The 12,541-nt window shown below is 62.3% G+C and overlaps 1 protein-coding gene across 4 annotated transcripts in view; it reads left to right on the forward strand.

The window, feature by feature from the left end:
• The first annotated feature begins 589 nt into the window (after positions 1-589).
• PITRM1 (pitrilysin metallopeptidase 1) overlaps positions 590-12,541 on the forward strand; it is a 30,876-nt gene continuing 18,924 nt past the window's right edge. For 2 of the 4 annotated variants that reach the window (XM_036228226.1, XM_016162201.2), the window contains exons 1-11: positions 590-686; positions 2,626-2,728; positions 4,391-4,497; positions 4,786-4,937; positions 5,371-5,485; positions 5,557-5,653; positions 6,642-6,802; positions 8,231-8,357; positions 10,361-10,449; positions 11,016-11,144; positions 11,630-11,743. In XM_036228226.1, the coding sequence (XP_036084119.1) occupies positions 634-686; positions 2,626-2,728; positions 4,391-4,497; positions 4,786-4,937; positions 5,371-5,485; positions 5,557-5,653; positions 6,642-6,802; positions 8,231-8,357; positions 10,361-10,449; positions 11,016-11,144; positions 11,630-11,743 (1,247 nt within the window). In that variant the 5' untranslated portion in view covers positions 590-633. Of the gene's footprint in view, positions 687-1,891; positions 1,913-2,625; positions 2,729-4,390; positions 4,498-4,785; positions 4,938-5,370; positions 5,486-5,556; positions 5,654-6,641; positions 6,803-8,230; positions 8,358-10,360; positions 10,450-11,015; positions 11,145-11,629; positions 11,744-12,541 lie in introns of those variants that run through there. The other 2 variants (XM_036228228.1, XM_036228229.1) reach the window with 2 other exon arrangements.

Raw genomic sequence — 12,541 nt, forward strand, 5'->3', positions numbered from 1 at the left:
TGTAGTGGGGAGAACAGTGGGCTAACACACATCTGTGCTTTGAGCTGTTCTGCGGGGTCACTGAGGACTTGTGGGCGGGGCCATCTGTAAAGAGCGAGACCCCGTGGAATCGTGGCCTTGGAAACCGTGTGGCCTGGCCCTCAACGTTATGCACGAGGCCACCCAGCTGGGCTAAGGCACCTGCCAGGGGCCTCCAACTGGATGCCCTTTACTCTGACCTCGATGCGCGAGCCCACAGATGGACGCGTGAGCATCAGAGATGCAGGCGCACAACGTCCACCCGGGAGCCCAACGCCCACACCCAGCCGGGGGCCTACGGCGCTCGCCGCGCCCAGCCCGAGCCCGCCGGTCGCCCCGCCGCGTCCACCCAGCTGGGGCCGCCGTCCGCACCGGCCTTGCGCCGCGCCCCGCCCGCGCGTGCGCCCCGCCCCGCCCACAGCGGGGCCACGAGGCCCCGCCCACCTCGTGCGCAGGGCGGTGCGCGGCCCGCAGCCCCGCCCCGTTCCTCGCCAGCCTATGGGAGGGGGCGTCGCCGCGCGCGCTGGCCAATGGGGTCGCGGCCTCGTGCCACGCCCCCGCGCGGGGCGTCGGGATAAGTGGCAGCAGTTGCCGGCCCTTCTCCGGTCACACGCCATGTGGCGCTGCAGTCGGCCTGTTCCTGTCGCGCTGCGGCGGCTGAGCGGCCGGTGAGACGCGGGCGGGAGCGTGGAAGGAAGGAGGGGAGGAGGAGAAGGGGGCGACGGCGGGCTGCGGGCCGCGCGGCGGGCTTCAGGGTCCCTCTGGGCCGCGGGCGCTGCGCCACAGCTCCGTGGGCCGGGGGCTCCCGCACCCCGAGGCTCCCGCACCCCGACGCCCCTCCCGAGGCCAGCCCGAGGACCCCTCGAGCGCCTCCGCAGCCCAGCACCCGCTTCCCCAAGGGCGGGCCGCCCGGTAAGCCGGGCCGCGGAGACCAGCCGCGAGGTGCGGAGCAGCAGGACCTGCGCCCCTCTCCCGGGGGCCTCAGGCGGGGCCGCCGTGGGTGGCCCTGTGAGCAGGTCGTCAGGGCTTTGGAAGTGAAGGTGGCGGTTATGTGGGCTTTAATACGCGTGGTTAAAGTAACTGGCAGGTTACGGGTCCCATTAAGTGGTTCGTTTTTAGTTGTGGGCGGAGAGTCCGTAAGAAACCCGAGGCTCCCACACCACGTGGGTAAACTTCTGCAACTAAGTTTTTAATAAAATTGTAGCTTCCAGGATTTGAGCTTTTTTTAAAACGGCTATTTGTAGAAAAAGATTACATTTAGTTTTCAACAATGGGCGAGTTTGAAAAATGTAACATTTTACTTCTTACCGAAAGCTCAGCTGTGTCCTTTTATCCTAATTCACAAAACTTGTTTAATTTATGGTGACCTCGGCCCAGGTGAGGAAATAGTGGAGCGCGTGTTCTCGGGGCGCCCTGGGGGTGTGTTTGGTGTTGTTCATCAGGGCTGTTACCGTGTCCCTGCGGACACAGCCCTGGCTTGTCATAGACTTAAAGTGTAAGCATTCGCTTTTCGTGATAGTGTTCTTGATGATAAATAGCTTCTTGAGTTAGTGGGCTTTTTCCTTTTCTGCTCCCGTCTTCTTTAAAGGAAATGTTTCTGTGAGGTATGTTAATATAGAAAATCCTGTAAAACATAATAAATACTGCTGAGAGAAATTTTCTTTAAAAATAAGCTGTCACCATTACTCAGCATAAGATTACTCTGAACTGGTCATAACTCACCCTCCCTCTTAGATGTAATCTCTCACTTGGTTTACAGAAACGATCTTGCTTTTCTATGTATGTTCCTACAAGACAGCGTTACCTGTTTACGGTAACACTGTGTCTGTCGTCTGGTTCGGGGTTTCTGGTTCAGCGTGGCGACCCACACCTTTGTTACGTGCAGTTGCAGTTGGTTTGTTCTTATGGCTAGTTTATTGATTTACCCATTTCAGTTCTCTGTTGGTAGACATCTGGGTTGGTGGAGTCTGGGGCTCTAAGGAATGGTGCCCACACTTGACCGTGTGCGCTGGTACACCAGGCATCTACAGGTGTCCCCCACCGCCTGGAAGCAGGCGGGCTCCTGCGAAACCTTTCCCTAAGCCAAAGTGGCCTGAAGCACATGAGGCGCGCGAGCTGCCACTTAATGCCCAGTGCTGTCCCGGACCCACTGTCCCGGCTCGCACACCCAGGAGGCCGGTGAGGGTCCTGGTAGCGCCCGCGCACAGCCCGCCCGCACCCCCTTTGGCAGGTGCCTGCCGGCACTGCGTCGTAGTCTGGGCTCCCTGAGATACCGTGATGGAAGGAGCCATTTTGTCACAGCGGGGTTTTTTAATGCAGTTAAGGGAAATTAGTGTCATAATCGAATTATAGTTACAACCCTGTACAAATAAAAGGTTTTTAGCAGTTAATCATTGACATAAAGCTTTAGCTGAACTGAGATAAAAGACCATTAAAATCGAAAGAACTGTACTAGAAGTTAGTTTTCTGCAATGTGTTTGGAAGATACAAGGTTTAATTTTTCTTGGAATTAGCTTTGTCACATGACAATATTTTCATCATGTCGCTGAATTACGTGTGCCAGTTTTCCAGCGATCACCTGACCTTGATGGCTTTCTGTGCATGCAGCAGTGCCGAGCTCAGAGCATGGAGGTGGGGGAGCACCACGGCCTGCGAGAGGGCGCTGCAGTACCGAGTCGGGGAGAAGATGCACGGGTACACCGTGAGCCAGGTGCGGCGGGGCCTGGCGCGGGCGGGGTGGGGGGGGGGGTGTTGCCTGGGGGTCAGGGCGCCCACCTGACTCCTTCCAGCTGCAGAGCGCAGCAGGCCTGACGCTTTCACCTGGGCCGCAGGCTGCTTCCTCCTCCGCAGCAGGTGCTCCCCTGAATGGGGTTTAGAAGGCGGGTCAGACTCACTACCGTTTTGCCTCCAGAGTCTGAGCGTTCACACTGAGTGTGATACGCAATGACCCCGAGTGCCCCACGTCCACTGGGTCAGGCTTTACCATCGAACACACGTGCTGTGGGCCTGTGCCGTCTGGGTTTTAGAGCTGTGGAAAAGGGATGGTGATCCTGTACTCACTTGGCTCTATGTTAAAATGGATTCCATTTGCTCCTTGTTGTGCTTAAACTTTCACGTCATTTCTTCTTTAATAAGGTAAGTGAGACGCGTACTAAACATAATTGGTGGCTGGCGGCTCCCCACTGTGCGCCGCCCAGCAGAGGCCCCGGGGCTGTGATGCAGGGCGCCTGGGGGCCGGCAGGGGGAGGGGCGGGCTGCCGCCCCTCCAGGCCACGGGGGCAGGGCCAGCACGGGCGCCCTGGTGGCCTCACGTTTCTAGTACCGAGATGGTGACGAGGGCCTTCCCCAGGGGAGCCGACTCTTCCCTTTAGGTGCCTAGTTTGTTCACCAGTTTTATTGGGAACCGAGTGACATAAATCCTCGTGCGAGTTTAAGGCGCACAGCATGACGCTTTGATGTACGTCCAGTGGAATGGTTGAGGGGTTGAGCTCACATCGCCTCGCCGTGTCTTCACGCTCCGTGGAAACGCATGATAGCCAGGCTCGCTCTGGCGTGAGGCGCGGTGACGGGCAGCCCTCGCGCGTCTGCGGCCGCGGCGCTCCTCCCCCGCGGAGCACGGTGCGCTCTGCGCGAGGAGTGGCGTGCGAGCCCTAAGTCGCACAGGCCCCAGAGAGCCACTTCAGCGTGCCATCTGTGTCGGGGCCCCCCGAGTGGCTCAGGACACCCCAGCCTAGGCTCTGCCCTGCCAGCGGCTCCGCTGTATCAGCGCAGCAGACGGCTTACTTCCACGGCCTCTGAAAAGTGGGGCGGGGCGCTGCGCGTGTCCCAGGGACGTGCGCTGTGACGGGGGGGGGTGGGGGGGGGTGTCTTCAGTTCCCAGGACCGGAGACCAGGAGAGTCTGACTCCCGGAGGACTGCCCTCAGGGCTGCCGCATTCCTTTTTATTGTCCCCTCCTGGGCTCCCTGACTAGGAACAAGTCATGGCCAAGTGAGGCCAAACTGGCCCCCGAGGGCCCCAGCCGCCCGGGCCAAGGTGCGTTGCAGCATTAGCCTCCCATGAGCATCCTGACGGCCGGCGGCCTGGCGTGACCGCGGCGTCTGAAGCCCGGCTGGCCGTCGGCCGCGCCTCCGCGTTTCCATTGGTTCCTGGGGGCGAGGGCTGTTTGGTGAACGCCCAAGGACCCAAGGACGGCACGTGTCCTAGAAAGGAAGGGCCCGCCTTATCGCCAGCCCGGCTCCCTGTCCCGTGCTCATCTGAGGTCCGGGTGTCAGGCCGGCGACCCCGTGCGGTCTTCGGTAAGGCAGGTGATCTGCCGTAGCCATTCTGAGTGGCCCTCCTTCCGGCTTAGCGGCTCGTATTCGTGTCGATTAGGTAACGCCTGTCCCTGAGCTGTTCCTGACCGCCGTGAAGCTCGACCATGACGGCACGGGAGCGAGGCACCTGCACCTGGCCCGGGAAGACTCCAACAACCTGTTCAGGTACGTGCACCCCGAGAGCCCCTCGAAGCCCCTGCTCAGGGACCCGCCGAGGTTTAACGCGGTGGTGATGGCGGCGCCCACTAGTGCGGGGACAAGGTTAGGCGAGTTCACCTCCTCAGCTGTGAACGGCGACCGCGGACGGTCGGGGTCAGTGGTTGCACACGTCACAGCCAGACGTCTCCACGAGAGGCCACGAGGCTGAAATGGCGCGCGCCAGCAGCCGAGCGAGGCGGAAGCCCAGCCGAGGAGGCGCGGGCCTCACCCGGCCGCCGCCCCTCCCGGCCGCAGCGTGCAGTTCCGCACCACGCCCATGGACAGCACTGGGGTCCCCCACATCCTGGAGCACACGGTCCTGTGCGGCTCGCAGAAGTACCCGTGCCGAGATCCGTTCTTCAAGATGTTGAACCGGTCGCTGTCCACCTTCATGAACGCCTTCACCGGTAGGCGCGCGTCCGGCCCCGGGGTGCGGCGGGGCGTCTCCGGGACGGGGCGAGCACGGACTCGCACGCTGGGCACAGAGGCGTGGGGACCGGGCCTTGAGGAAGCCGGGCAGGATGGCGGGGCCGGGGCCGTGGGGGAGGGCACCGCAGGCGGCGGCTAGCATCCTGTCCTGGGGGCGGGGCAGGGGCGGGCTGCGGCGGGGCGGTGTGAGGGCAAGCCAGTCAGGGGACAGAGGATGTGGCCTCCCGCGGACAGCCGTCTCCCGGCCCGACGTCACTGCCCGGCCCGGCCCGCCAGCCGGAGCTGGGGCCGGAGCTGGGGCCGGGCGCAGCCCCACGCGCCGGCAGCAGGGCTCCCGTCAGCTGCAGCGTCGTGGCGGGGCCGTCCCCGTGGGGGCCGCCGTCTGAGAGCCGCCTGTTCGTTTGCTCCCAGCTAGCGACTACACCATGTACCCGTTCTCCACGCAAAACCCCAAGGACTTCCAGAACCTGCTGTCCGTGTACCTGGACGCGGCCTTCTTCCCCTGCCTGCGAGAGCTGGACTTCTGGTAGGTGGGCCGGGCCTGGCGTGGACTCGCCGCCAGAGGCGCTGCCGCTGCCACCGCCTGTCCTCTCTCAGGCAGGAGGGGTGGCGGCTGGAGCACGAGGACCCCACTGACCCCAAGACAGCCCTGGTCTTCAAGGGGGTCGTCTTCAACGAGATGAAGGGAGCCTTCGTGAGTGTTTTCCTCTTTGCATTGTGGGACAATGGCCTCACTCTGCAATGCTGGTGCGTGAGTAGCCCGGGACAACAGCCAGCGTTCTGGGCTCGTTACCCAGCCGAGCGGGGCAGCGCCGGGAGCGGCACCCCAGGGCCGCAGAGCCGGGCTCCTGGGTGCCCTCGAACCCACTTTTCTAGGCAAGTGGTTATAACTGGTCTGGGGACTCCTGCTTGTTACCTGCAGCAGGTCTGCAAGAGAGGGACTGTCTCCATGACGACACTGGGGCATTGCCCCCCCCCCCCCCCCGTGTACAGTGGAGCCCCCCACGGCTGCCGCGCAGAGTGAGGTCTCTGTGTCAGCACAGACGCACACGGGGTACCCACCGCCTTCTCAGAAGCCGGATGCGAGCGAGGTTCCCGAAATGTGTAAAACTGTTCTCAGTCCTTTTTTATATGAAAACTATGTCTCAAAAAATACTTAACATTGTAACAATGGTTAATGAATGAATGTAACTATTTTTACAATGTTGCAGCTAATTTTTAATACAGAGTAATTATGTACACCCCCCCATGTGACCAAGAAGCCCACGCCATCGAAAGTTCTTTAGGGACCTCACTAACGTTTAGGGGACGGAGGATCTGAGACCGGGCGAGGCTGTCCAGGGCCTTGTCCTCGTGGTCCCTTTGCAGCTAGAGGCTCGTCCTTACCTCTGATGCTCGGTTAAGGCATCATTTCTTCCAAGCGCCTTTTTTAAACTGAACTTGAGGTGACAGCGGACACCCTGGGACCCCACGTCCTGCAGCCCTGCGGTGCTGGTCACCAGCGTGCACTGTGAGGGCCGTCCCTCCTGTTCCAGGAGCCAGTCCCCGGGTCCCGCGTGCGGGTGGTGGCGGATCGAGCGGGCCATCACGCGGCGCCCGCGTGGACGTCCTCACGTGCCGTGGAGACGGCTCCCTTGCGAGGGTGCGCTTCACATCACCGTGTGCGCCTCTTTCGATTGAAGGCGGACAGCGAGAGGGTCTTCTCACAGCACCTGCAGAACCAGCTGCTCCCCGACCACACGTACGCGGCCGTGTCGGGCGGCGCCCCGCTGTGCATCCCGGACCTCACGTGGGAGCAGCTCAGGGAGTTCCACGCGAAGCACTACCACCCCAGCAACGCCAGGTGAGCTTCCGCCAGGTGAGCGCCCGCCAGGTGACCGCCCGCTCGCCGGGGCTCGGTGACGAGCTGGCGCGTGTGCGCTTTCCTGCGCTCCAGGACGCGCTGCGGACGTCGGGCCGCGCGTGTGTGCCCTCGGGGAGCGCTCTTCCAGGCCGTCTGTCTCAGCCGCCTGCACGCTCGGTCCGAGGGCCCTCGGCGACCTCCACACCCAGCGCAGTGCCGCGCCGCGCCTCGGGGCCTCCCGTGGGCCAGCGACAGGGCGCTGGGAGGTCCCGGCAGCACTCCAGGACAGCGCGCCACCAGTGCAAGCCGTCAGCCCCCTTCGCGTAGGGCAGGGCAGGGCCTCCCCGTCCCACCGTGTTCCACTGAAGTTGACGGAAGCGGGCGCCCGGGCCCCTCTGGCACTGGCGGACGTGGTCCTGTGCTTCAGAGCTGGGCTGGGCTCCCCGCGCCTGTCGCCTGCAGAGTGATGCCTGCACCCTGCTGGGCCCCGTCCAGCGCTGTGGGGCGCTGCAGCGACAGCGCCACCCCCACCCGAGAGTGCTTCTCCCGCAGACCCCGGCGCCGGCCCCTGGTCCTCACTCCCCCAGCGCTGCCGCCTGAGCGGGCCTCGGCGGGGCCTCCTCACCTCTCGCCACCCAACGCGCCTCCCTGTCTGCGGCCGGGGCATCACCCCGAGTGCGGCTCCGGTGGGGAGGGCGGGCTTATATATGTCTACGTCTGAGGTTGTGGCATCCGACAGAAGTTTTTAACTTACGTGTTAGGCTCACACCGTCTCGCTGTGGCCGAGGGGCCTGCAAGCTCAGCCCGTCTCCGCGGGTGCGAGGCTTCAGTAAGGCCCGTGTCGGTCCCTGCCACGGTCCACGCCCACCCTGTGCGAGGCTGCAGCTGGTCCAGTCCCACGGCGTCCGTGACTGGCGGGCAGGCGTGACAGACCAGTGTCTGCACAGGCGCCAGGGTGCCACGGCTTAGCGCCCTCTAAACCTCTGAGCGGGGCTTTCGCAAGTCTTTCCGATCCGAGTGCCCGCAGTGTTAATGCGGGAGTGACGAGCTCACCGCCGCCATCGTAGTCTTTCCCGGCCGGGTAAACTGTATTCGCCCGTCTTCGGTGGCTGTCGGCGCTGTGGCTAAGGTCACAGGGCTCTATCATACAGCTTCCCTGGTTTTTGTAACACCTTGACCGGACCTTTAGAGCAGAGAGCAGCTGTCGCCAGGCATATGTTAATCACCCCGTCCCGTGTGGGGCTCCAGCCAGCTAGTGTCGCACAGGAAGGAGAGCCCGTAGGGCCCGTAGGCCGGCCTGAAGCGGGCCTCCTGCGGGGCGGCCGCGCGGCAGCTGCTGGAGACACGCCGCCTCCCGCAGACGGCCATCTGTGCCCGCTCCTGGTCCTCGAAACTCGAACAGACTGCTGTACCCTCTCCACATTTCAGGTTCTTAACCTACGGCAACTTCCCGTTGGAGGAGCACCTGAGACAGATTCATGAAGAGGCGCTGAGTAAATTTCAGAGAATTGAGCCCAACACCGCGGTGCCGCCTCAGCAGCGCTGGGAGATGCCGGTGAGCGCCCGTCCCGTCCCGAGGGCCGTGCTGAGGCGCCCGCCTCTCCCGCGTGGGGAGGGGGCGCCAGCCCTGGGCTCTCCGCGCCTGGCGCAGAGGAGCCCAAGCCCGGAGGCGGTTATCTGTTTGAAAAGGAAGCTGATCAGCGAAAAGCATCTCTTGGCCCATTTTGTTGGTTTGTCTTATTTTCCCCAGCGCCCTCCGCCCTCCCCTTTGGCTACCGTCAGCTTGTCCTCCCTGCCGAGCTCTTTGGTTCTGTTTATTCGTCTCTGTCCTTGTTCTAGATTCCACATGTTAGCCAGACCCAGGAGTAGTCGCCATTGTCTGACTTATTTCCCTGGGACTATTAACCTCCAGATCCACCCATGTTGTCGCAAATGGCAAGGTTTCAGTCCTTTTTGTGGCCGAGTAATAACAGTCCGTCGTCTGGAGGTACCACGGCCTCTTTGTCCAGCCGTCCACTGACGGCCACTTAGGTTGCTTCCAGCTCTTGGCTGTTGTAAATAATACTGCAGTGAACATAAGGGTGCATGAGTCGGTGTCTGGAAATTCTTCAGGTAAATACCCCGAGGTGGAACTGCTGGGCGATCAGGCAGTTCTGCTTTCAGTTTTTTGAGACGCCTCGGGACCCTGTCCCACCGAGGCTGCAGCAGTGCGCAGTCCCCCAGCAGAGCGCGAGGGCCCCGCCCTCCCCGCCCTCCCCGCCCTCGCCGCCCTTGCCGGCACTTGCTGTCCTTTGATTCACCAATGGCGGCCATGCCGACGGGCGCGAGGTGCTGCCTCTTTGTGATGTAATTTGCGTTTTCGTGCTGATTAGTGGCCTTGAGCATCTGTTGGTCATCCGTATGTCCTCTTTGGAGAAATCCGCTTAGGTCTTTTGCCCATTTTTTAGATTTTTTTTTTTTTTTTGCTGTTAAATTGTATGAGTTCCTTATGTAGTTTGGGTATTAACCCCTTATCGGCTATGCCATTTGTGAACATCTCCCATTCTGTGGGTTCTTCGTTTTGTTGATGGTTTCCTTTGCTGTGCAAAACCTTTTTAGTTTGATGAAGTCTCTTTTGTTTCTTTTTTCTTCTGTTCCCCTGGCCCAAGGGGACACATCCAAAAAGGCCTTGCTAAGACCGATGTCAAAGGGTTTGCGGCCTAGGTTTTCTCCAGGGAGTTCTATGGTTTCCGGTCCTGCATTTAAGTCTGATCCATTCTGAGTTTATTTTCGTATATAGTGTAAGAAAGTGATCTTGTGTGCTTTTGTATGCTTCTGTCCAGTTTTCCCACCGCCACTCACTGAAGAGACTGTCCTTACCTGATTGGATGTTCTTGCCTCCTTTGTCACAGACGAATAGACCTTGTCTGTGTGAGACGCGGGCTCATTTCTGGGCTCTCCGTCCTGCTCCATTGATGTATGTGTCTGTTTTTATGCCAGTGCCGTGCTGTTTTGATTACTACAGCCTTGTAGCATAGTTTGACATCAGGGAGCTTGATACCTCCAACTCTGTTCTTCCTCAAGATTGCTTTTGCTGTTTTGGGTCGTTTGTGGTTCCAGATAAATTTTACGGTCATTTGTTTCAGTTCTGTGAAGAACGCCATCGGCGCTTTGACAGGGGTCGCATGGACTCTGTAGGTCGCTCTGGGCACTATGGCCGTTTTGACCATGCTGCTCCTTCCCGCCCCCAGGCATGGTGCACGCCTCCATTTGTTCACATCTCCTCCAGTTCCTCTCTTCGGTGCCTTACAGCTTTCTGAGTGCAGGTCTTTCCTCGCTAGTTAGGTGTGTCTTGGCGTTTGCTCCTTCGGGCACACCTGTCAGTGGGGTGCTGTCTTGATGTCTCCTGGTCACTTGGTGGTGGTGCGTAGGGTGCACCCTGTGCTGCATTGACTGTCCTACGTGGCTGAGAGCAGTTTTCAGTTCTAGTAGCTTGGGGGGGGGGTCTTTCTTGGGTCGTTTCCTGCACCCCGACCACCGCTCTGACCTGAACTTGCTCACGGCCCCCGCGTGCTGCAGAGGGAGCACCATGTCCACTGTGCGCCGGATGCGCTGGCCGCCGGGTCCCCCAGACAGACGACGGTCAGCGTCAGCTTCCTCCTGCCAGAGTGAGTGCCCCGCGCGAGCAGGCCCGGGTCGTTCGGGTCGGAGCAGGGGGGTGTGGGTGGGTGGGGTTCGGGGTAATAGGGAGTTTTTCTCCTCCGGGCGGTTTTAGAGGAAGTCGCGTTGGGTCGCTGTCCGGAGGAAAAGTCCGTCGCACGTTCACGGGCTCCGAATGGCAGCGGGTACCGTTCGGGGTCACGGGCAGCCCCGACCGTGAGGCCCTGGCCCCCGAGGGCCTGTGGCTGGGAGGCCATCGGGCTGTCGGCCCTGGGCAGTGGCACGGCTGACCTGCCGCCCCCTCTGTGCGAGTCTCCCGTCTGCTGGGCAGACTGGAAGTCACATGGCAGGGTGCTCGGCACCCCTCCCGCCACAGCCCTTGCGGTGCCCCGAGCTGACTTGCGGCCGGCGCCCCCCAGTGCGTGCGCACCGCAGTGAGCAGCAGGGGCACGTGCTCGGACACGGGCCCGCCGGAGGCGGGGCGCAGAGCGCGCGTTCCCGGGAGAACCCCCGCGCTCCTCCGGAAGTGCTTGTCAGCGCCCCCTCCCCTCCCCCCCTTCCCCCCGGCACGCAGCATCACAGACACCGCGGAAGCCTTCGCCTTGACCCTGCTGTCCACGCTCCTGGTCAGCGGGCCCAGCGCGCCCTTCTACAAGGCCTTGATCGAGTCTGGGCTCGGCTCGGATTTCTCGCCTGACGTGGGGTGAGTCCTGTCGCCGCTGGGCGCGGCTTCGGCGTGGGGCAGCGTGCGGACACATCTCTGGCTGTCGCAGCGGGCGGGGGCGGGGGGTGGGGGGGAACTGGAGTCGGGGGGCCGGGCGGGGACGTGGGGGGCCCTTCCCACGCCGGCACGGAGCTGGGTGGTAGAGCGCGGCTTCAGCACAGGCTACTCGGGTCCCCTGCGGGGCGTGCAGGGGTGCGTGGGGGGAGGATTTAAGAAAGGCGGGGCCGCACCGCTGCCCGTTTGAAAGGCCAGGCCATCAGACGGCCCTTAAGTCTTAAGCTGCTGTGGAAGTGCAGCTCCCGCCCCGGGTCCACCTGGCGCCGTCCGGACAGGCTCGAGGGCGCGGCGGCCGCAGCGGGCACCCGAGGACCCGCCCTGCGGCGCGGCTGACCTTGGCCGGAAGCGCTCGGTGTGCGCGTGGCGGGAGCCGGCCCGGCCGCAGGTGACCTGCGTCTGTGTCCCAGGTACAACGGCCACACCAGGGACGCCTACTTCAGCGTGGGCCTGCAGGGCGTCGCCGAGGCCGACGTGGCCCGGGTCCGGGACATCATCGACAGGACGCTGGACGACGTCATCGCGTGCGTGAGGCCCTGCGCTGCCCCCGCGTCCGCCCCGCCCCGCCCCGCCCCGCCCACGGGCGTCCGTGCAGACGCGCCTATCCCTGCTGGGCCGCCGGGCCGGGCGTCCGGTCCTTGGAGGCGCTGGCGGCCGGTGCAGGCCCTCAGCCCCCAGACCCCCGCGGCCCTGGCCCCGCGGCCTCCTGCGCCCCGCGGCCTCCTGCGCGTTGACGCGGCTGCGCCTTTTCCTGCCTGGGGCGCTCAGCGTCTCCTGAGCGCGGACTGGCCTGGCCCCTGTGTGCCTCGGGAGAAGCGTGTGATCACAGTCCAGTCGGCTTTTTATCGTTTCACGTGGCTTTTTTATTGTAGGATTATAAAAGTTATTTAGACGTTCCAGATGCAAGGCCCTCACTAGAGAGGTGATTCGTGAATATTCTCTCACAGGGCTTGTGTTTCCACTTTCTTGGTTGTGTCCTTCGAAGCACCAAAGGTTTTACTTTCGATGTCGTTTTACCTTTGCGCCTTGCGCTCTTGAAACCGCGGCCTGACGCAGGGCTACAGAGTTTTACTCCTGTGTTTCATCCGAGGATTTCGTGGTCCCTTTTGGTGAGCCGGTTGGGGTGACGCTGGTTGGTGACGTTGCGTGCGTTCCGTGAGGCAGCACCTGCACGTTGCGTTGCGGGCTCGCCACCCAGGCTAGCCGCCGCCTTCTCCACGGACCCGGCCCCCTCGGCCCTCATCTGCCCCCTGCCCCCTGCCCCCGTCCGCTCTGGCCGCCACCGCGCTGTCTGAGGTTGTCGGTGTGTTGCTTTCTGTTTT

This window comes from Rousettus aegyptiacus, unplaced genomic scaffold (assembly GCF_014176215.1).
Source record: "Rousettus aegyptiacus isolate mRouAeg1 unplaced genomic scaffold, mRouAeg1.p scaffold_m13_p_10, whole genome shotgun sequence".
NCBI lineage: Eukaryota > Metazoa > Chordata > Mammalia > Chiroptera > Pteropodidae > Rousettus > Rousettus aegyptiacus.